This window comes from Pleurodeles waltl, chromosome 3_1 (genome assembly GCF_031143425.1).
Source record: "Pleurodeles waltl isolate 20211129_DDA chromosome 3_1, aPleWal1.hap1.20221129, whole genome shotgun sequence".
Classification (NCBI taxonomy): domain Eukaryota; kingdom Metazoa; phylum Chordata; class Amphibia; order Caudata; family Salamandridae; genus Pleurodeles; species Pleurodeles waltl.
Genome location: NC_090440.1, coordinates 519,645,490 through 519,668,690, shown reverse-complemented (window position 1 = coordinate 519,668,690; position 23,201 = coordinate 519,645,490). Strand labels below are relative to the sequence as shown.

Below are 23,201 nucleotides of genomic sequence, written 5' to 3'. Positions count from 1 at the left end.
TCTTTCACAGCTTCTCATCATACCACGGACAGTGGGGTGAGAAAAAAAATGTTGTTCTGATGAACTTGCAAAAAACCTAGGGATGTCAAAGTCTTGGGCCCCACAATGCAGATGTGAGATCTGAAGGTTTGGAATACATGTGGATATGTTAACAGAACTATATGATTCCCGACCAGCCTTGTATAGTCAGACTGAGACTCCTCTTCAGGGTGACAGATTGGCATGAACACTTACTACTTCTAGGTAACGTGATCTCCTGTCCACCAGCTTTTTAAAAGACAAAGGCCCTCATTACAACCCTGGCGGTTGGTGGAGAAATGGAGGTAATACCGCCAATAGGCCGGCGGAAAAAAAAAATTGCATTACAAGCATGGCAGTGACCGCCAGCTAAACTGCCACTTCTCCACTCCGACCGCCAGGGTGGTAACGACCGTTGGGCTGGAGACTTCGGTCTCTAGACCAGCGGCTGTCACTACACCGCCGGCAGTATCACAACCCCCGCATACTGCCATGTATTTCATGGGGTTCTGTACCGTCACGAAATCCATGGCGGTAGGCACTATCAGTGCTAGGGAATTCCTTCCCTGGCACTGATAGGGGTTCCCCCCCCCCCACTCTCATAGTCCTCCCCCCACACCCCGGACCCCCTACCACACCCCACAGGTGGCAGGACCCCCCTCCCCACATCAACACACACAGACACTACAACTACACATACCCGCACACATACAGACAGTCCAACAGACACACACACATACACAAACAGACATACTCACAGACATACTAACAGACACGCATACATTTTGAAAACACAACACCCCCGCATGCAAGCACACACTCGCACAGCCCCTCTACACACTCACACGCACACCCCCATGCACACACACAACACCCCCTTGCTCCCCTCCCCTAACGGACGATCACCTTACCTGGTCCGGTGATCCTCCGCGAGGGAACGGGATCCATGGGGGCTGCTCCACCGCCAGCTCCCCGTTACCAGAACACCGCATCATGGAACGTGATTCGGTGGGCGGTGTTCTGATGGCGTGGTCGTGGAGGTGGAGCAGCCTCCACTTCCCCGCCAACCGCCAGTATGGCTGCTGGCAGCTCTCCGTCCGAAAAAGGACGGAGGGCTGCCAGCTGTCATAATACGCTGTGTGGAAAGCCGCCTGCACTGGCGATCTTCAGCACAGTGGTACTTCGGCGGTTGAGCAAAAAGACCGCCGAGGTTAAAATGAGGGCCAAAATGAGAAGTTATCGAGAATACCATCCTAGGTACGCATAGTATCAGTGCTCAATCAAGGTTGGGATCGAGTATCCCGAGATCTGGACATTTTACACTGTGACAAACTTGCCATGATGGCTTCCGGGCTCCACTCTCCTTTATTCCCTCTCTTTTTTACCATTATGCTAATAACAAATAATGGTCTGTTATTCACTATTTGTGTAATAAACAAATGGATGACCAGGAAATGGTTTAGGGTGTTTGCTGGCAGCTAAGTAAGTAGAAACAGTTTTAAATGTGTTATGTACATACGTGAGAGTCAGACAGCATGTGTGTCTGTATGTGTGAGCCTGTGTGTGTTTGTATGAGTGAATGTCAGTGGCTGGTAGTACATGCAAATGAATGAGATTTCGTGTCAGTGAGTGAGCATGAGAGCCCAGAGTGCATGGGAATGAATAGGGATGAGCAGGATGGGCTGTTAAACAGTGAAACAAAGAGTGTGAGTGACAATGGCTGAGTTAATTGAGAATGAGTGAGCCACAGTGAGTGAGAATACGTGAGAATGAGAAAGGATGAGTGCAAGTCTGAATGAGAATGTATGAGTGAATAAGAGTAAATGTGAATATAAGTGAGAACAATTGAGTCAGATTCAGTGACAATACATGACAGTAAGTGAGAATGATAGAGGGAGTGCATATGAATATATGACTGAGACAATATGAGTGAGTCAGAGTAAGCATGAAAGCAAGCGCAAGTGAGTGAGTATGAGTGGAAGAGAGTGAATTTGAAATAACGCAATGTTACGCTTGCAAACTTGCCATCTGCCTTGCCCTGACATAATGAAGGTAATTCTTGGCTTATAGAGGCACCTAACGTAACATACAGTCACTGGCATTTTGGAAGCAATTCTCAGCATGACTGGCAGATGTGCCAAAATATTGGATCCGGCAAATTGAAGATACATCTTGGCATTATGAGCACCATGGAAAAATACAACTACGGACATACTAGATGTAAATACTGGCATATAAGCAACCCATGGGAAATGATGGCCCTGGCACACTGGAGGTAATCCTTGCCATAAGGAACAATAACCATGGCATATGGAAGGGGGGTCAACTATAACAAAATGCTGGGGCTGACACACTAAGTAATTCTTGACATAAGGGTCACCTCTTTACAAGGATGGCATTAATGGCATAATTCTGGCACTGGCAATGTATTTTATTTTTCGGCATTAGGGGTCACCCATAACAAGATGCTGCCTCTGGCACCAAGAAGGAATTTTTGGAGAATGTGGAAGGCATAGCACATTTTGATAATGGTGGGCAATGCCCAGGGAACATCGGGCTGCATTGGCCTGGAAGACCATGAAAGGACTCGAATATTCAATAAATGCAGTTTCGGAGCCAATAGTTGTTTAGCAAATTTATATGAAACATATGCCCTAAAATGCACTATTTGATCGATTTATAGCAATGTTTCGTCAAGGTAGGGCAACACCTCTGAACACTCTTAAAAGAGATAATGGCTCACTCGCATTGCTCGCTAGAGTTCAGGGAAACCATTTCGTCCCACCACTTTCAAAAAAATTCGGTTAGAACCCTCATATAAGTGGTTTCTAAAACAGACATGTTTCTGTGTTGTATAGTTATAGTAATAAAGCAGTTATTATGGAACCTCAGCAATGCCAAATTCTGTGATGTCATCAGGATTAAGGTCATGTGACAAGTCATGAGAAGATTCAGAGTCAAAGGTCATATGATGTCACTTCCTATGATATCATTAAGGTCAAAGGTGTGCAATGTCACTTCTGCTAACCCTGGCATTTTGGTCAATCGATTTCCGTGGCGCTGAAGCTCTCTGCTTAAACCCATATGGGGACCATATAGACGAGGTAATTCTAAGGGCTGTCGGCCAAATGCTATCGATAACATGCCTGATCCCAACTATCTCATGGCAAAGCTATTTCAATGCCTGCCTGACACAGTCAACACCAGCTTCCTGATATTATTTGACGATGCAATGGCCGTGGGGAGGTTGCCCACCAACCTACAGCATGCTATATTTACTTTATTTAAAAGCTTGCCAAGCCCGCTGAATAATGCTGAACATTTCACTCTATTTTACACTTGAACATGGAACCGAAGGAGCTTTCTGGGGTTCATGCAAATAGACTACAGATTGTAGTTTTGACAATGACACACGCTGACTGATCAGCACCAGAGGTCTACATGGTTAATGCAGACTCTACAACTGCATAGACACACGAGGACACTTCTGGTCCCCTCATTGCTGGACACTGAAAAGGTATTCAAGTCAGGTGATTTGGTTGTAAATCTTACAGAGGATGGCATTTGGCCATGTATTTTCATCTCGAGTCACCAGCTATACATGGCACCCACGGCCTTGCTCTCGGTGAATGGGCTTCTCTTCCAGCTTTAGCAAGGCTGCCACCTATTTGCGCTTCTTTTGGCTTGGAGTTAAAATGAAGATACCCTCTCTGCTCCCAAAGCGGATCGGGAAGAGAAACTGAGTTTGCAAAGGGAGGCTGCCATCCAATATATCCTGAGACATCCATAACTCAAAATCCTCTACAGCGCCAACTTCAATAAATCCACACTGTATGAACCTGAAAAGCATTATGTGTAGGAGGAACATGGGAAACTGTACTCATATGCTACGGCGCTGTGATGGGGTGAAATATTTATGGGTAGTAAGTACTGAACTCTCTGCTACCCTAGGAGTAGAGACAGAGTTCATATTCCTGTGGCTATGGTGAGTTTTCGGAGCACCGTTGTGCTGTCCAAACATAAGCTGGCCCTTTACATGACAGGCCTGATGCTAGAACACTTCGAGATCACAAGGGAGTGGGGAAGGTCCGGGGTACCGAGGGTGGAGAAGGTGTATGAACTGGTTCACAGAGGCAGAGAAAATCATCTATGAGGCTCCTGTAAAGCTGGCGAATTTTGAGAAGATATTGGCACCGTGGAGAGACGGCTTACATTATTTGAACGATAACAAGTTACCCTAGAGACTGATACTGGTATGAATGTAGCAATTTGTTCTAACACACTTAACTTCAATTGTCCAACTGTGCTTGAATGCTTAATAACCGATCCTCTTTTGTTGATATTACATCTGTTGCGTCTTGGCCAGAAGTTACGTTTTGATGATTTAAAACAATAAAAGTGTAAACATTGTATTTTGGCAGCAAAATCATGCACATGTTAAAATCAGGACATCTTTCATCCTTACGTGATACAAAACTCAAAGTAAAGGAAATGCCCTTGAAGATGTATTGGGGAAGGGGAACGTGGAGCGCGCGGAACATCAGAAGCATGTGGTGTGTTTGCAATCAAGCTCGAGGACAACAAATTGACTCAACAGTGAACTTGCTCCTCCACCTATACGGATAATCATCTCTGACTGGAAATAGTTCAGAATTGGAAAAGATGATGTAACTCACGCGGCAGTGAGGTCATCGGGTTCCTCGCTGCGTGCCAACGGCGCATATCCTTTCACTGGGGAAACAACATACCTGGAGGTGAAATCCTGTGCCTTACTTGGAACTGTGCCAGAGCCGAGGACTTCTAGGAAGCAGCATGACTCAGTGCCCTCAGGACGAGTCCAAAAACGGACAGGGAAATGTTGGGAACTGGATTACACGCTAGTAGCACGAAGGGTACGGTGGGCCTTCAGAACAAACAGAAGGGAACAAACAGAAGGGAACAAACACTGTCGGAATGAATATTTTATGCCTAATTTATATGAAATGAGCAAGAAATGGAAATAGGGGCTTCAGCACAAAGTTTTTGGGAAACAGTCAATCGAGTGCAAACACAAGGAATAAGCTTAACGCCTCAGTTGATCGGCACCTTTACACGGTGTTGACAGAAATCACAGAAAGCCCGGGAATTATTTACTTTGCACAATCTTAATCCATGCAAGACCCGTTTGCAGCGAAACATGTCTTGTGTAACAGCCCATCAGCAGGTGCAAAACACTGAGCACAGGGCACCCTGAAGTCTAGAGGCCTAAGATCCTCTGCATTCCCTTGATCAACTGCTGCCCCACTCCTGCCAGGCATGCATAGTCCATGCATTTACCATCTTGTAGAATATAACTAGCGCCAGATGAGGCACTGATGTTCCACAATTGTTAAGACAAATGTAGTTATTAGTTCATTTTCGGAATCCTAATCCACACAAGTTTTGAAAGAACCCAAGATTTGTTTCAGCCCATCATCAAGTGGGAAAAACACTGAGTGTGCAATGCACCCACCAAACAAATTTACAATCCCATCATTCTTCCCATCATCCTTTATAGGTGACTGAACTGAGGGCCGGAGCCGCTTGTAACCCAAGAACGTGAGTACGCTCCAAGCATTACTTCAAGCTATACATTCATCCGAGTCCGACATAAGTATCTAGGACTGTGAGTAACCAGGCACGGCAGCCCTCACAACCTTACTCAGCTTCCTCTTCAGCACTGGCCTTCTCTGCAGGAGAACATCTTAAACTATGGATGTTGCCAATGAAACATATGAGAAGGGCCTCTAGCAGATGTCATTGCTGCACAAGAGCCAGCTCGGAGAATACTGGCACCTTTGCACAAGGAAGCTACTTATAAAGGTTTTTGCAGACCGCAACACTTGAGTTGACTAGTCTAGAGATTAAAGATTCAACGGAGCAGCCTGCTAATTTGCCATGTCTATGTACACTATGTAAAAGGTCAACTTCCTTAATCTCCAGTTCCCCAGTTCTCAGTATTGCGTCTCTATTTCCAAGATTGAGTAGAATTCGAGACTTTCTTGGAACACTGAAGTTCTGTCATTTACTTCAGTAACCTCATCCATCTGTGCAATTGCATACGGTAGGGCTGTTGTGCTGGAATCAATGGTAAGCAGAGGTTTAAAAACTTTAAAGTGAGCCAGCTTGAATTGTAATGGGGAGGTAGATTTAACCTTCATCATTGGTCAATGAATATGCCTTCCCGACACACAGGGGACTATGCCGACTATGCCAATACACAGGAACTATGACAACCACCATTAGCCCCCTTCAACAACAATCAATCTAACAGAATGTGTGGCCCATTTAGTAAAAATGTTAAAGCTCCAACACCTAGATTGCATAGCGTGACCTGTGCCAACAGAGCCCTGGACTTCTTCCACTTAATTTTCCCCTGACAGTGGCAACATCTCATCTTCTGCTCCCAATGTGAGGGGTGACTTATTAGGATGCAGGATTCACTCTCCCTAGGTTTCTGCCACAGAGCATTGTCCCATAGTGCACAGCAAGGGAGACTTTTTCAACAAAAGGCGATTGCAGAGTTCCCCAGTGGGAAGACCCTGCATGTCATTTGGGTCTCACAGAATACAAAAGCTTCTATGAAGCATTTAGGAGAGGGATGAGTCCAATCAAAGTAAAGGGGTGAAGTTGAAGGGGTGGAATCTTGCAGGGTAGCTCTTTTAAAGGTTCTAGTGAATTGAATATATCGAAAAGAAGATGGCCTTTTGGTTTTATGTTCTTAGGGGTAAGAATGCAACCATCTCACAGAAGATGCTTTTTGTTGATAAACTGAAAGAGGATGGAATCTGAAGGATGCCCTCTATCTCGAAAGCACAGTAAAAGGCTACTGGTGCAAAGAAGCCCTTGACTCCAAAAGGCAGACCAAAGACGATTGCCTGGACCTGAGCAATGGAAGAATATGTCGATCTCAAAGCCAATAACCCTTGACCATGTACTGGCATCATCCACCAAGCATATGCTAAGTGAAAGATGTTTACAAGTATGGTTCCTTAGCCTGTTCCCAGACAAATTCCACATAGCTGAGGCAAGATAAATACCTATTTGAGAGGAGGTATATAGATGTGCGGCTTCTTCCTTATCACAGAGAAGTGGCATACTCGGTCATGACTGGAGAACACAGGATGACCGCTGAACCGCAGGACATGGCGTGTTTGAACCACAATGATGAGTAAGCCAGAATGCAAATTACACTGATAAGTTCCCAAAATTATTCCTTTATCTGGCCACGAGTTAAACCAGCTTGAATTGTAATGGCGAGGCAGATTTAACCTTCATCGCAGTTCGATAAATATTCCTTCACTGCCCACAGGGAACTATGCTGATACACAGGAAATATGATGACGACAATTAACCCCCTTTGAAAACAAAGAGAATGTGCAGCCCACTTGGTAAAAGAATTAAAGTTCCAGCAGCTACACTGCACAGTCAGTATCAGAGGTCCTTTGGTGAGAATGGAAGAGGGAAGCCTACTGATTGCAGACTAAACTGGAGGCTCAAGATGCAATTTTGAACCCTACAAGCTCAACCAACTGTCCATTCATTAGATTTAAGAGGCCAACTCTTGCACACTCTCGCTGGTGGTGCACCGCTGTCATTATCTCAAATCTCCAGGATGGACAGATTTGCTTTCAAAGGCCCCACTCTGACTTCCATCATCAGACTTCTCTGTGTGCAAGTTAGAAGCCACTGAGAGTCTTTCATGCTGCAGGACTTTGGTTCCAGATGCTGCACACCACCCTTCTAAATGTGAAGGCCGTCTAGGTGGTACAAAGAGTCCTCTTCACAGCACTTCAAGTCAAGCTAGTTACTATCTACTCAAACACCAGTTCTGTCATGAGCAACCTCAAAAATGATGGCAGGGCTGAGTTGTGGCCATCTCCTTTAGCAAATGGAAATGGAGACACTGACGTGGGTCTTGAGCCAAAACATACTAGTTTTACGGTAACTTAAATCTGTAAAACTTTAAACATGTTAGCTACTGGTTTGCAGTCGGAGTAGTAGTTGTACAATTTACTTGAATTCTGAGTCTATAAGCTCTGTCTCTTAATGTGACCAATTAATGTCCAGTGAATTTATTCCACATGCAAATCTTACATTTGCCTTTTACTATCCAAGAAAGAAAATTTTAATTGGACATATAACCTTGTAAAGAGCAGCGGCTCTCCCAATAGACAGCCTCTTTACTCTCTTTGCACCTGAAGGCCATCATACATTTTCTGTTTGTCACATTCAAAGACTAGTCACTAACCTGGGAAATCTAGGATTCGGGTGCTGTTAATTTGTCAACAGGCAGAATTCAGCACAGAGTTTCCAAGACTGCATGCAAGTAACTTCTGAATTCCTCTATACATCAGTGACAAACCCTTGTGATCTGTGCATGCACAAGAAAGATACTACATTGTACATTCACTACTCTCTGTCAGTTTAGAATATTGCAAGAAGATCAATTGGTTGCCTTGAAAAGCCTCGATTTCTGTTCCGTGTCGTCTCCACATGGCTTCTGAATTAAGGTCTTGGCTGTATACGGTCCGTACTGCTAGTACAAGCATCCCTACTATTATCATTTCTCGCTTCTCAATTGCTTTCTGTATTTGCATCACACCACTCCGGTGTATGGATTACAACTGTAGACGTGCCACACTAGCTCAGGGTTTGAAACTTAAGTTGTGGTCTTGTCCCTGCAATTCTGATGTCCTGGTCTAACCTCAATCTCATCTGAGACTGAGAAAATCTCCATTGCAGGACCCAACACTCCGGCTTAGTCACTCCTATAACTGGCTTTTAAGTGAGTGATTGACACCCAGGGACAGCAATCAGGGGCAAAGGGAGTCAAGAGTGTAATAGTGTAGGGAGGAACTACAACCTAATGCATTCACCCTCAGCCCAAGGGGCTTGTACACCCGTTTATCACTCAACTTAGTTGAGATTTTAGTGCACTCTCAGCTTCAATGGCATCATCTATAGCTCTTGTTATGTCACTAATTAGAAGTTGAACCTACAGTAATCTGACAAGTGTTATAGACACTAAACGGAATTTTACTGTTCAATTTCCAATGTTTGCCACACAATGTGAATATACTCCAATGGTGCAGCCTGCAACGCTCCATACACAAATGACAGCTCATTCTCTGAAGGGGCAGTACACTCTCCTCACCATCATGAGCAGCACCAAATATGCAAGTTTACCACCGGATGAGCAGATATTGGCCACCCAAGGGAACACCTTTTAAGGCTACTGGTCAGACGATTAATAGAAGCCTTTCCTCTACTGATCTGAGAAGTTCCTGGAACAACACCCTGGTCTTGGAATAGCCTGCCCTTGGATCAGCCTGTCCTTGTACGAGCGTGATCTTGGATCTACCAATTTAGTACCGAGCAGGCAATCAGGCCACCCACAGGAAGCATGCCTCCATCATGAGCAATATGGTTGATCTGTTGCTACTATTGCTGAACTGGATTCCGCCTACACTCAATGTTTTCTCAATTCAATACGAAGGGGTTATGAGAAGCCAGGCAGAACCCTTCCAGACCCTAGAATAAAAGCAATGAAAATAAGAATTGACTACTGAGCTTCCAACAACAAAATGAATCCACTCACCTGCACAAGTCAGGTATTAGTAGCATGTTTTCACTCATTTCATAAAAGAAATAGTAATTCAAGTTGACTCTTTCAGAGATCTGCCAATGGGGCATGTAAACCACAGACTCTTTCTGCGCTGCTAAAGAGGCAGTAAAATTGAACTTTGATGGGTTTGAGAATGTGTTCATCTTTTAGTGTAATCTGCAGGAAAAGGTGACCTCGATCATTTTGAAGGACAGTATGTGACCCTTAATTAACTGCGATATGAAACTTCGGACACTGAAATCAGGCTTCTTTATTGTCGTTACATTACAGGGGGATCTGAGAGTCTCCAAGTACTTCAGCTTTTAGAACATTTACCCGTTTTAACACAAAGTGGTGCTCCACACTCGGCCCTTCTCGTCTCCCTTCTGGGCACCCACTCTTCTAGCGCAGAAGACACTCCACAATGTTTATGGTAGGGATGCCCTTAAATTCTACTTAAATACAACTAACACATTGAAAATGTATCCACACTACTTTGGGACAAATGACGGGCATTCTTCAGCCTTGCAAGCACCCATGGTATCAAAATGTCAGCTGAATACTGGTTTACAGCACACAGTAACCATGACCTGTGGACTCCTTTGCCAGAAGGAATTCATGTACTTGCCATCAAAGCCAAGAGAGCATCGATATATTTTAAAGGATATGTCACATTCATGGACATTTAGAAAGCAGCCATGTGGTCAACTCGATGTGCTTTCTAATCTAAAGCATTTCAGGGCACCCCTCCTAATGGAGTTCTCCAATTAGGCTTTTGGACAGGTAGGCTTTTGTAAAAGGCAGCAATACAAAACGGGGCCCTCCTCCCATCTGCACCCCCAAACTCCTGGAGACACCTGCATGACAGATGTTAGACAAACACTGCCCTTTATTCTTCTGAGTTTTTATCAAATAACAACAACCAGTTGGATAAGAAAACCAGCAATTGTGGGACTTCTGTGGAAAGGTGCGATTGGCCAATAAAAAGGCTTACAATACAGGAATCAACTACAACGTTTTATCTGCGTACAATATTCAGGAACAGTATGGGGCATACAATAGAAGTCGGTAGGTCCCCACAGTCTTATTACTCACAAGCTGCCGAGCAATAACGTCTTTCAATAGTTTTTTACCCTCATTATGCATTCTTGCCTTTGGCTTCTGCCCATTAATGCTAGGTGGGCAAATAACAGATGTTAAGACCCTTCGTAAAGGGCGTAGTATGTATTTATCCAAGTTCAAGAACTATTTCAGTTTCTTTTGTGTACTACATAAATAATCATTATGTTACACAATGTTTGTGTAGTGCTGCATTTATTCATTTTGTGGGCTCTGGGTGCTTTAGGTGCTCATGGGTAGACGGATGTCAGCAGTTGTGGATTTAGACAGTGGACTATCTCCAAGGGAAGTGGTGCATTGAACCTTCCATCTCTGCAGAGTAAGTGTGGGTGATGTGGTTTGTATGGTAGCGGCTTTAAATACGGTTGTGTTTTATGGGGGTTTGGTGGATCTAACAACCCTGCAGCTTAATTCATGAGAGTTAGAATTAGGTCATAAATGATCTTTGGGGATGCTGTGCAGTAGGATTTGGGTCTTTTAGCTCTCCACTGTACTAGTGCCAAGGTGGCATTGCATTCTTGTGCAGGCGATGGATTTTGTACCTTTACAAATGGTCAAAGTGGTTACGTGTTGGACGCATCATTTTGCGGGATATGTGAATTTTCTTTGTATTGAATGAGGTGTTTGTGGATGCAAAGCAGTCCTGGTTCCTAGATTCCCTCTCCTTCTCAGCACCTTACTCTGTTTCTGTAATTCTCAAATCTATGTTGCTTCTGCCTGGTCTTTACCGCCCCAATGTAATTCTGTGAGACGACACATGCACTAAGGCCGGCATAGCTCTACTAGTGGCAACAAACTGACGGTATCCCTGCTGTTTGTGGTAGGCAAACAATAGCTCAGCAGTTTGCTGTGAGTGACAGATCAGTCAGTTGAGCCCTGGAATCGGTCACAAGTGAAGAATAACTCTGCTGTCCGTGTGAAGTAGGAGATAGCTCTGTTGTCAGCACTGATCAAGCTACATAAAAGTTGAGAAGTCTGTGACAAGCGAGAGGCAGTGACCTCCCGCACTGAACCCTGATCAGGTAGTCTCGATCACTGGCAGGAAGCTCCCAGAATTCTCCGAGGCAGGTCTTGTTGCTGCCTCTCAAAGTTCGATGGATTCACTTGCGCAGCCCAGAGCTAAAGAGAGAGCTCTAAAGCTGGTAGGACGGGGGGACTAAGGAAAGCTGACCATCAGGCTTCTGAGAGGGAGGGAAATCACAGCTTGAGAGCTAGGCTGAACATGACAAAACAAAAAAATCACTATTATTGTAAACTTGTTTCTTGGCCCGCATCAAAGCGGTCTCTGCCTCCTATTCCTCTCTCTGTGTGTAGTGGCAATCAGTGGTAAAAGACCCTGGTATTCATTCAATGGAGCATCTCTAGAAGGATTATAGTTATTTCTTATAGCGCTAGCCAAGGTCCATGGAGTCCTACAATACGCTGGACCAAGAACCCATGTATTTCAACAGGAGCATCTCAAACATAGCAGGGTTGAGGTGGGGGTGGGGTGGGGGGATGAGGGGTAGGCAGTGGACCCCATACTATAGAAACCAGGATGTAATTGGAAAGTGGGATGGGCACACATAATTGGGACAATAGCTATCTTATTTCATCAGACATTGACACAGACCTGTAATTTTACACACAAGAAAGCAAAAAAGATGTTCCCGTATTGACATGATGGGTGTGTGGTAAAGTACTGAAGCTGGGATTAGAGCCCAGGTCTTTGGAATTCAAGATAGTAAAACAAAAAAGAACACTATGGCACTGGTCCACATTCTTCCCATTAACACCCTCTTCCATTCCAAATGAGGGCGATTAACAGTGCAGTTACGTCCTGGCTCGACATGTGGATGCCGAGCTGACAGTGCAGGTTATGCCGAGTATACCAGGACAGCCTCGTGGCCAGCAGGCAGGCCAGGGTCCAGGTGCAATGTGTAATGTGTATTTGCACTGTGTATTTTTGCTTAACTGATTCACCAAGCAACCTTTGGTCCCACCACAGTGTCCACCGTTTTAAACACTGTTTGTTTGAGTGAGCCTCTGCAAGACAAGGGCCGTGGTATCTCAAGCCTAAATTCTCTTTCTGGCTCATTGGGCAACCGCAGATTATTAATGAGGGTAAAAAGTGCTGGGGGTTCAAAGTTTTCTGGTTACCAACTAAGGTTTTCTCTAATATCACAGACAGGCCCCTCCCTGCCCCGGTAGGCACACAAACTCCCATTTTTCACAGTTAGTTATGGCAGAGCAAACATTATCTTCGTCAACATCAGCCTCTATTGACGAGCAGTTTAAGGTGATTTAAACTGGACTTGCCTGAATTTGCCTTTAGAGAGTTCCTAACTTTAGCTGAAATGTACCTTCAGATGGAGGTCTCTATGGTACCTCATTCCCGTATCTGTAGGGGATCGCAGTGCCCGGACTGCTACCGATACCACTGTTAAAGTGAATGAAACTGGGGGGCACCAACACCCAGAACGTATGCGGTGCATCACTGACCCCAAACTGATGCTGGGTAAACCTACATTTAACAAAAGCAGAATGGGTGGACATTGGCCTGTAATTTGCTTAGCAGAGAATTGTGGTTCACACCTCATTTCTCAAAAAAATTGAAACTGTAAAAACGTGTCTATTCATAACAGCAAATTCACTTTAAAAAAACTGTCTATTTGTGACAAAAATAAGGAATAGTATGGAACAAATAGAGTAGGCAATCTGGGGACTGATCAACAAAAAAAAAATTCACCCATGCGAAAACTTGACTTAATTACCGGTATAATGAAGATATAAAATCAAACAAATTTATTTTACAATTTTAGTATACAAGCTCAAAACGGTTACTTATCATTGAAGATACCATGTGTTTGCACTTTACAAAAACCATAAAAATACATAGACACATCATAAATCAAATCATACATAACCAAATAAATAAAAAGGCTTGTCTGCTGTCTTCCATTCTTTTGTGTATAGGTGGCTTAGACAATCCTTTAAGAAAAAAAAGTTCATAATCAGAGGTAGTCTGAATTACAGTATACACGTGAAAAACTCCTTTGCCTTCCATTTCATTGCTTAGTGTACTTGAATGATTTCCAATATTTTTTACAACTTGATGTAAACTCCTCCACAAGAAGTTGACGCGCTTCGGCCCTGTTGACTATGGGGCACCACAGGACCAAGGAAGATGCGCAAAAAGGTCTAATAAAATGCAGATGTATTTAGATACACTGAACGCAATTTTCAGGCACATCACATTACAAGACCTGTGTTTTGCTGGCAAAGCTTGTGATGATTACGCACACTGGCATCTACCTTACCGGCCAAATTCTAACTCATTGCTACCACCACACTGTGATCAGAGCGTGTTGCAAACGCACCACAAGTGAGTAAAGCGAGAGACCTGCACCACCATATATCATGGCAAGCCAAAGCAGTGGATTAGCTCAATCACCAAGTGTGCAAGCCAAATCTAAATCACCCGGTAACACGAACAAGTACCTATAACAATAGGTATCCGGGAAAAGCCAAGTTGAGATATGCCTCCGCGTTTTTAAACCTTCCTTGGATAGGTAAATCTCACATGGAAATGCCTTCGCATTGCCAAACCAGACCCTGGAATGAAAGCATGCTTATTAAAATGTTCCAGCACTATAGTACAACGGTAACACAGCGGGCAGGAACCACTTATATGCGAGTCAGTCTCTGTTGATTACATTGTCGTACCCGGGAGGATGGAGGGGTAAAGTTAAACAACTTTCAACATGTGTATAAAACGTAAACCCAACCATAGCGTGTTTGTGATAGTGTTGGAACAAACAAAGTCCCATAAGGCACTGGTAAGACTAGTGAGGCGGACTGCCACATGGAACAAGAGCCACATAAAGACACATACACAGCGTATCATGAACTGTGCACATTCTGGTAATAAAACTTCATCAAATATTGGCTCATTTTCATAATCTCTAGTAGTGCCCCACAGTACCAATGAGTTGATACCTTGGTGTTAAACAAAAATGCAACATATAATTTAGCATCATGGACAAAATACATATGCAGAAAGCTTTACATAATGAGCATTATCTAAAAAAGGATGTGAAGGTTAATTATGAAACCCCTCACCCCGCGCGTGTTATCATCTATATTCTAAAGTTGAGGTAGGATAGGGTTACTCATGGCAGAGCCGATTTGTTAAATCATACCCACATTTCTTCAAGGTCATTCAGGCCATGAGTCGCGGTGTTGTACTTTTCAATCATCCTTGCTTCCATTTCATTCAAAATGTTGGACACCTGAATACCTTTATTTATCTCCAGTACAAAAAAATAAGGGATAGCTCATGCAATTTTGTAATCAGTTCAAGAAAATGAAGAGTCCCTATGGAGAAGCAAGTACTCACTCCAAATATGATTATACATATCCCATTTACAAAGTCTTCCTCAGAAAAAAAAAAAAAATGATCTAGAACAATTCAAGCGTGTCCATCCATACCTTATGATGTGTGATTTTTCACACCAAAACCTTCTAACAGATATTTTTGCTTACAGTACAGACAGAGCTATGGGCCCGTCCCCTTCAACTCTAAGCTTGCCTCGACCAGCCTCTTTCAGCCATTGGCTTGAGACTTTATCAGTCCTGTCTTGGCTCCACCCAGTGGTGAATTCATCACTCACATAATACTACTAGCTGGTCTGTTTTTTTCTTCTATCATGACAAGACTGCTTGCATTGGTCTGCATGAGTGACCACTTTACAACTATAGTCCTCCCCATCTGTTCTTGCAGGAACCCTACTGTGTATTTCACTATGTTCTTTCCATCTGCTCCCTTGTCTCTCTTCCTCCTTCCCCTGTGTGCTCCTCGCCTCCCTAGCCCACCACCCTCTATTACTCCTTCCTGCTCGTCACCACCGTCCTTCTCCTGTGTGCTCACTACTTCACTCCCCAGTCTCTAGTAACCCTTGTGCACTCCCTCCTTTCTTTCCATCTCATAGAAACAAAAATAAGGACTATGGGAAACAAAAAGGACAATAAATAAGGTTCCCTTACCACCTGGCATCCTCGAAACTGAAAAAAAAAATGGACTGCATCGAAAGCAAGGAAGTCTTTACTACCCTACATCTCTCATTCCTTGTCTAGCTTTAACATGCCTATGCTACATGCATTAGGACATTACGTCAGACCAACAAACTTTGCCAATGCATGTTATTTTCCCTAAAAAGTCACATGCAAGGTCATGGGTATGAAAGAGGAGGGTTGCATAGCTTGTTGTATCAAAAGGTACCAGGCTGCACCTAACAGAAAAGGGTCAATATGACCGAAACACGCAGCTGGTGTGCCCTTTTGAATGGGACATGACATCCCTTAAAGCTGGATTGTCCCTTGAGGGGCAGAGCAAAGACTGGGCTCACATCTAGCCATGACCTAAAGTGGCACATGCACAAAAAATGTTTGCTGTGGAATGTTGCAAAGAGCAATAGGCAATGGTTAAGACTAATTCAGCAAGTAGCTTTACGCGGCACAAGTATAACCATACGTGGGTCCTTTGTTGCCACTCATTGAGGAAGCCAAACAAGAGAGAAACATATCTGAGGGTGCTTCTGTTACATTTCAAGTGGATTTTGCCGTGAAGTTCGGGTTGGGCCCAAGACTAATTCACAAAGTTTATCATTACTTTTTTCAGCAAGTTTTTTTTTAACTTCAATCACAGATTCAGAGCAGGGTTTAATACTGTGCTCCCTGATGGATGTTCATCATAGAGATACATCAGCTGATGGCTCCTCAAGGAGGCACAGCTGTCTGCGGTCCCTCAAAGAGGTGCAGCCGTCTATGGACTCTTGGAAAATCAACAATCTATAACCCCTCAGGGTGCTGCTATATATGGGCTCTGAGATGTGCCAGTATCTGTGGCGGTTTACAGTGAAGTGTAGCTTTCCATTGCTCCCACACGTACAGTCACCCTTGTTAAAAAGAATGGCAGCTGCGAGTAGCCTTTCAGAAAGGAGCAGCTGTACATGCTTCCTTGGAATGCTGCAGCTGTTCACAGCCCGCAAACATTTACACTGCATCCACAGATATGTGCAGTTGCTTAAATCTAATGTCCGGAAGAAGGTATTTGCAACAAAGACACCCAGCAGAAAGCCATATTGTGACCGCTTCGCATAAAATACACAGCAATGGGATGCCCTAGTGTTGGAAACGGCCCTCTCTGCAGGGTAATCCATAAAACTTTTTGCATTTCTCCTCCAATCTTTCTGACCCTCCATTTGTTGGCTTTAGGACTCTGGGCACTGTATCACTGCTAATCAATGCTAAAATTCAGCTGCTCCCCCCCACCCCCTACAACTAGGTAAAATTGGTTGCCACCTGCATGGCTGATTTAATTCACCTGTAAGTATCTTGTTAAGTGATACACCACATACTCAGGGCCTGTATATGAAAAGCAACTAGTGGGCGTGCAGCGCAGATTGTACCACCCACAGAAGTAGCCTTTCAAACATGACGCAGGCTTGCCACTGCAGGCCCTCCATGTGCAGTTTACTGCCACATTGCCTTGGCAAGTCAAACTACTTGCCAAGGCCTAAACTCCCTTTTTGCTACACGAGTCACCACTAAGGTAGGCCCTAGCTAGCTCTATGGGCAGGGTGCTGTGTATGTAAAAGATAGGACATATGTCTTTATGTACTACATGTCCTAGTAGTGACAAACAGCCTATTTAGTTTCTCACTACTGTGAGTGCTGCTCATGTCAGACATATGCCAGGGCATTTCCAATGCAGTCCTAAGTGGTATCTTCTGCTCAATGAGGAATGGTATGGCCATGTTTAGTAAGTTTGGAATGATAGTGGGAAATCCTTTTTATTGGTGTAGGTGGATTTTTTATTACCATTACTGAAATGCCACTTTTAGAAAGTGAGCATTTCTCCGTGCTTATGACTCTGGTGATTTGCAGCTTCATTTCAATCCACACCTGAGCAGAGTGACAGCTGGGCTTTGTGCATACTTCTCAGACAACCAGTACACAGGGAGGGTGGAGGTGTAACCAGATTACATCTTCATACGGACTAATCTTCCTGGGCTGGGAGAGGTAGAGGCAGGGAACACATGTATCTGTAAAAGCTGTTCCCTGGCATCACACGAAGGGCTCGTTTATCCCCTACTGATGTCTGGAGCCAGTGTTCGAGGAGAAGGGGACATTCCTGCATCTGGTTAAAACTGGTTGGAACCCCCCTCCCCCACCACCTTTGTGGAAGCATTACAAAATGAGTGTAAGTACAAGGGGTTGTCCCCCACATTAGGAGAACACTTTTGAAACTGGGACCAAACTTCTGCCAGAGGGATCACTGGACTGCACAAAAGACTCATCTGGGCTGCTCTTCCGTTTGTTGCCCTGCTGCCTGGTATCATATGGGTGGCACAAATGACTCATCAGGATTGCTTTTCTGTTTGCTGCCCTGTTGCCAGCCTGCTCTTTGACTCAGGAGTTGCAAAGGGGGTGCCAAGAGGAACCGCTCTTCGGTGCTCTGATGTGCTGGCCTCCCTGCCTAGTGTTCCCCCTATAGCACTTTCCGAGGTGTCAGTGTGGGGATTATTGTTGTGAATTGGCTGCCCCTGGTTCTGAAAGTACAGCATCTGAGAGGTGCTACATTTTGCTACTGGTGCCTGAAGATATTGGGGGGGTGCATGATTGTTTCTCAGCGCACAAAGAGCACTACCCTGAGGTCAGCGCATGCTGGAGCGCTTGAAAGCACCACTGCGACAGGTGCTTTGTAGCATGTTGTGAAGTGCTATGTATTCCCCTATTCTCCTACCCTGTACGAGCGTAGCACAAGAGAAGCACTATAATGCCCTTTGACTAGAGCGCGTGGCGAGTGCTCTGCCCTCAGTAACCCGAAGGACGGCGCTGTGCCGGCTTTGTGAGTATGGACGATCGTGCTTCCTGTGGTGCACCCAGGGCACTTCTCTCTTGTGGGTTATCACTGCCGCACCCCAGACGGGAAAAAGAAGAAGAGCCGCCTAACCCCGAGTCCCAGGTAGGCGTCCCCAGGTCAGGTTGCTTCATTGCGAAGGATGGAGCAGCCTGAGAGGCCCTGGATACAACCCCCGAGTTGGACACTGCCTGCTCTACATTGCTGTGAAGGGAGAAGCATGATCTCCACGTGCACAGGAGGGCGCGCATGCTTCCATTCCTCGCCAGAGGAGAGGGAAGCCTCCACGGAGTCTGGCTGAAGGGGACTTGCTTGAGGCAGTCCCCGTGAGTGAAGTGGGATCGCCGCCCTCAAAGGTGCAAATGGTGCCTGGGTGTTCGGCTATGCAGACGTTTCCCCACTGAAGGAGGACCCGGGTGAAACCCTGCCCCTTTCAGCTCCTGCACGGGGGAGCCCAGGGTGGGTTCCCCCCTCCATTCCTTGCCGGGGTAAGCCCCTCCTTTAGTTGTGACAACATCGCCTCAGGGCAGTGTATCACAGCTGGCAGGACAGGGAGGAAAATGTCGACGGAGGTCCCATGCCTGCTTAGCCTTCTTCTGACCACCGTAGTGCATGTAAAAGGAGGGGAGTTCCTGTATGTGACACAGTGGATTTGGTATAATTGCCGTATACCCTCAAAAGGAAGCGCAGGATTGCAGAAACCGCTGTGCGCCAGGGGTTGTTGGTAATCTCTGCAGTTGATGCATTTCACTATCGTGTTTTTGCCCTCATTGGTTCTGCATGTTGTTTTGTGACCCGATGTATGTAATCTGTTGTCATTGCTATGCTGTCGTGAAATATATATTTTCAGTGTCTACAATCTATGCAGGGCTGTGGAGTGTGTACGAGGACACATACACAAATGGTAATGTTTCTCTTTGGACATTCCTGATGATGTTTTGGTCTTCATTATAGCGTTTCTGCCCTCATTGCAACTGCATTATTCTCTTCATGACCTGATAAGTGTTATATGTCATACTTACCATGTTGGGGTGGGGTTGGGATGACGTACATATTTTCAGGGTCTGTCTTCTATGCAGGGGGGAGGGTGTGTTTATGAGGAAATGTTCATTTTTTGTGATAATGATGACCTGACTACTGCTTGTTTTCGCTCATGTAGCAGGGTATTACTGATACATGTCCTTTTTGGTCTAAAGTTTTATGTGCAATACAGTTTATTTTTTATTTAACTTGTTGTGGAGTTTCCTTTGCGGTGTATTTAATGTGTCACTCATGTTGTGTGTGTTGTGCAAACACTTTACACTTAGCCTTTAGGATAAGCCTGACTGCTCGTGCCAAGCTACCAAAGGGGTGAGCGTTGGTTATCTTTACTGTGCAATTTACTTGCCTTGATTATTTGGTGGGTTCTGCCTTGCTTAGGTGCATAACCTAGCCAAACAGGTACCCCATTTCTAACACCTGGATGCATTTATCTACATAATTCATGGCACCTCAACAATTTTATTGCGCGGAGCTCGTGCCAGAATAGCTCGGTGGGTTCAGTTAATCTTGTCCGATACATTTTTATAAAACACGCTCTCGTTGTGTGGTAGATTCTTATACCAGGCGGAGCCCTGCTGATCCTAATCCCAAGGCTGCACCACATGCGAGTTTGTGTCACTTTCTCAGTACAGTCCGGACACCTTTAGGAACATTCAACCCATAGAAGACTCAGAAGTTGCTCTGATTGGTTTGGACTGACTCCTGGGCCACCTACACAAAAGCAGTGTTGGTGGAGTGCATGAAAATGAATGGAATTTGTTAACCAGCGTCAATACTACACTTATGTTTATTGTTGGTTTTCCATAGCATCACTTTGTCTGCCCCGCTTTATTAAACATGCAACATTTCATTAAATATAAAGGAAGTGGTTTACTGCTGCTCAACAGCTGGGAGATTTTGGTAACAAGGAGATGTTTGTGGCAGCGCATCCGGGACGCTGAGTCAGTGGGCGGCAGCCTGCCCAGTCCGCGTTACATGGTGTAGGCCAGCAGCACTGCACTAACTGTTTTAAAGGGCACCTGCTATCGCGAGTTCAGCTCAACGCTTCGAGTACTGGTGTTAAAAAGCGGTTACCTCGGCCCCACGCACTGTGAGAGGCCGAGGTGGGAAGTTTAGGGCCACTGAAAGCCGCCCATATTCTCAGCTGCACGAGGCTGCATTTGTAGCATATGTCTTGCTTTGCATGGGCTTCTAAATAAAGGCCCTCAGGAACAGAGTGCAGCAAGCAGTTAAACGTGCTGTGTCATCCTCATGACATAACAGGACAGAGGAGTTCAGAGTCGGATAGTTTAATACCCAACCCACCTAATCTCGACATCCACCCCGCCCAAACTCTTCTTAAGTGTGACTCAAACACAGACGCGTGCCAGCAGTGCTGCAAACTAGGGCTAGTCGGCGTTTCTCTAAGAAAAGGAAGAACAGCCTTCTGGGAGAGCAAAATGTCACTCAACCAGTGCTTAATTTGTAAATAAAAAAGTGCAGGTGACCAAATCTCTCCTGTTTAACACGCGGCTTCTACAATTCAATGCGCAAACACAGATCATCAAGGAAGCGTAATACTGAAGCCTTCTCGGACCTCTTCAATCCTTTTGCAGCCTTCTGCTTTCTCCCTTTGTACGCCTTTTCATTTTTCTCTTCCTCTGCCTTTCCCCTATACGTCTTTTGCTTGCAGTAAATGCATGATGCAGAAAACTAAGCTCCGGCCCTCAAGAATAAGTACCGGTCCTCTGCTCCGGAAACAACAAGCACTAATTAAGCACTGCACTCAACAAATATTGTTTAACTAAACCCACACAGGAAAAAGATCACTACAAGTGCAGAGGAGGCAGATACGCCACCTTCTGCTCAGACAATGTCAAATGATAGGCACAGGGTCCTGCGGCCAAATCAAGTACAGCACAATGACGTGCAGCTTTATATATCCCCCGGTACGTGCAACATACGTACACCAAAGCTACATTTTTGAGCCGAGGGAGTAAACAAATATTACGAAAGTGGGATAATGAGAGGCAAATTAAATGCAACAAAATCCAGTCAATAAGGAAAAGCAGACTAAAAAAAAACATAAAAGTCAAACTTCAGCTGGATGAGGTCAGAAAAAACAGAAAGCCCAAAAGATTTGTAGTGCATAGATCTTGCGGTGACTCGTATGCTAACAGTTGTGCAAGTGAAGTGTGCACAAGGTGAGGTTACCTTTAGCTTTTGATGACCTGACGCACATTACCCAGCCAACGACAGGCAAATGTGTATGCAGCTATAAAATCAAGTAAAATCAAAGTTGGAATCCCAGCAAAGCCAACTCAGACTTTCATTCTTCAGAGGGCCATCAAATCTGCATCTCTGAGTTGGGTTCTAACACACCTTGTAGTTTGGCCGCTGCCAGTGTGATTCTTAAAGTCCTAGCATGCAAAGTGTTGTGAGTAGAACTAGAAATATGTAATCATATGATGGTGCACGTGGTGACATGGCGACTATAGAGAAGATTTTGCAACAGGTAAACAAACGGTCTGCAGCCGAGGGCCCTTCTCGCACTGAATGCATCTTTGTGCCACACAAAATGCTTACTGAGGTCGGGTGCTTGGAGCCGGAAACGAAGCAATTCTCCAGCAGCGGATTACCGCGAGCTTTCCGTCGGGCCTTGTTCTTTATTCCCATGGCAACTGCTACTGGCGTAGCAATTAATCTGTAAGAAAAAAGAAAGAAAAGTATTTTAAATTACAGAAAGAAGGCTCATATGATCCTTTATGGGCCTAGAGAAAGTACAAGCAAACACCCTCAGGAGGTGCAGGCAGGTGCAACCGTGCAAACGCCGCCAGGCAGGGTGCCCCTTGGATGCCAACACATCCTTAAACGTTCCTATGCGCCCTACGACGGTCAACTCGACGAGAAATAGAGTACAGTCTGCCGATGTGGCCCTCTCAGACGTCACTTCAGCGCCGCGCTTCGCAGCGAGGAATCTGGACCGAACGCTCAACGTGTCACTCGTCACCATGCCCCTGCATCATTGACACTCGAAGTACGTCCGGGGGCCGCATGCGGACCTCCTGAGCTTTACTGCCCCCTATACGATCCCCTCTCCTCACCCACTATCAACAGCAGTACTGGGCTGCCGTGTACGCCACTCAGCAATAATATTAATAAGATGTTAAATAAACTGGTAGGTAGTTATATAAATGTTTAGTTAAGTTAAAGAAAGTAAGTAACTAGGGCAGTGGTTCACAACCTCTGGTTCAGGGACCCTGGGGGTCCGCGAAGCCTCCTCAGGGGTGTCCATGTCTGCTTAAAAAAATAATTTTCAAAGATTCATAAAGTGTATATAAATTAAATGGCTAAATGTACAATTGGAAATTTTAACACATACTTTAAGTGTCAAGGAATTTGAAATTGGTGGCTATAAATTATATTAGCCTCCTCAGATTGGTTCTTAGGAGCAGCGCCCACGTGCGGCCTTTAATTTAATTTAGAAAAGCTACAAACTTCTTATTGAAATCAGAT

At 44.9% G+C, this 23,201-nt stretch overlaps 1 protein-coding gene across 1 annotated transcript in view; it reads right to left on the bottom strand.

Moving 5' to 3' along the window:
• CERS3 (ceramide synthase 3) overlaps positions 1–23,201 on the bottom strand; it is a 242,590-nt gene that overhangs the window by 144,376 nt on the left and 75,013 nt on the right. Inside the window, exon 2 of the mRNA XM_069222784.1 lies at positions 22,272–22,389. Within this exon, the coding sequence (XP_069078885.1) occupies positions 22,272–22,389 (118 nt within the window). The remainder of the gene's footprint in view (positions 1–22,271; positions 22,390–23,201) is intronic.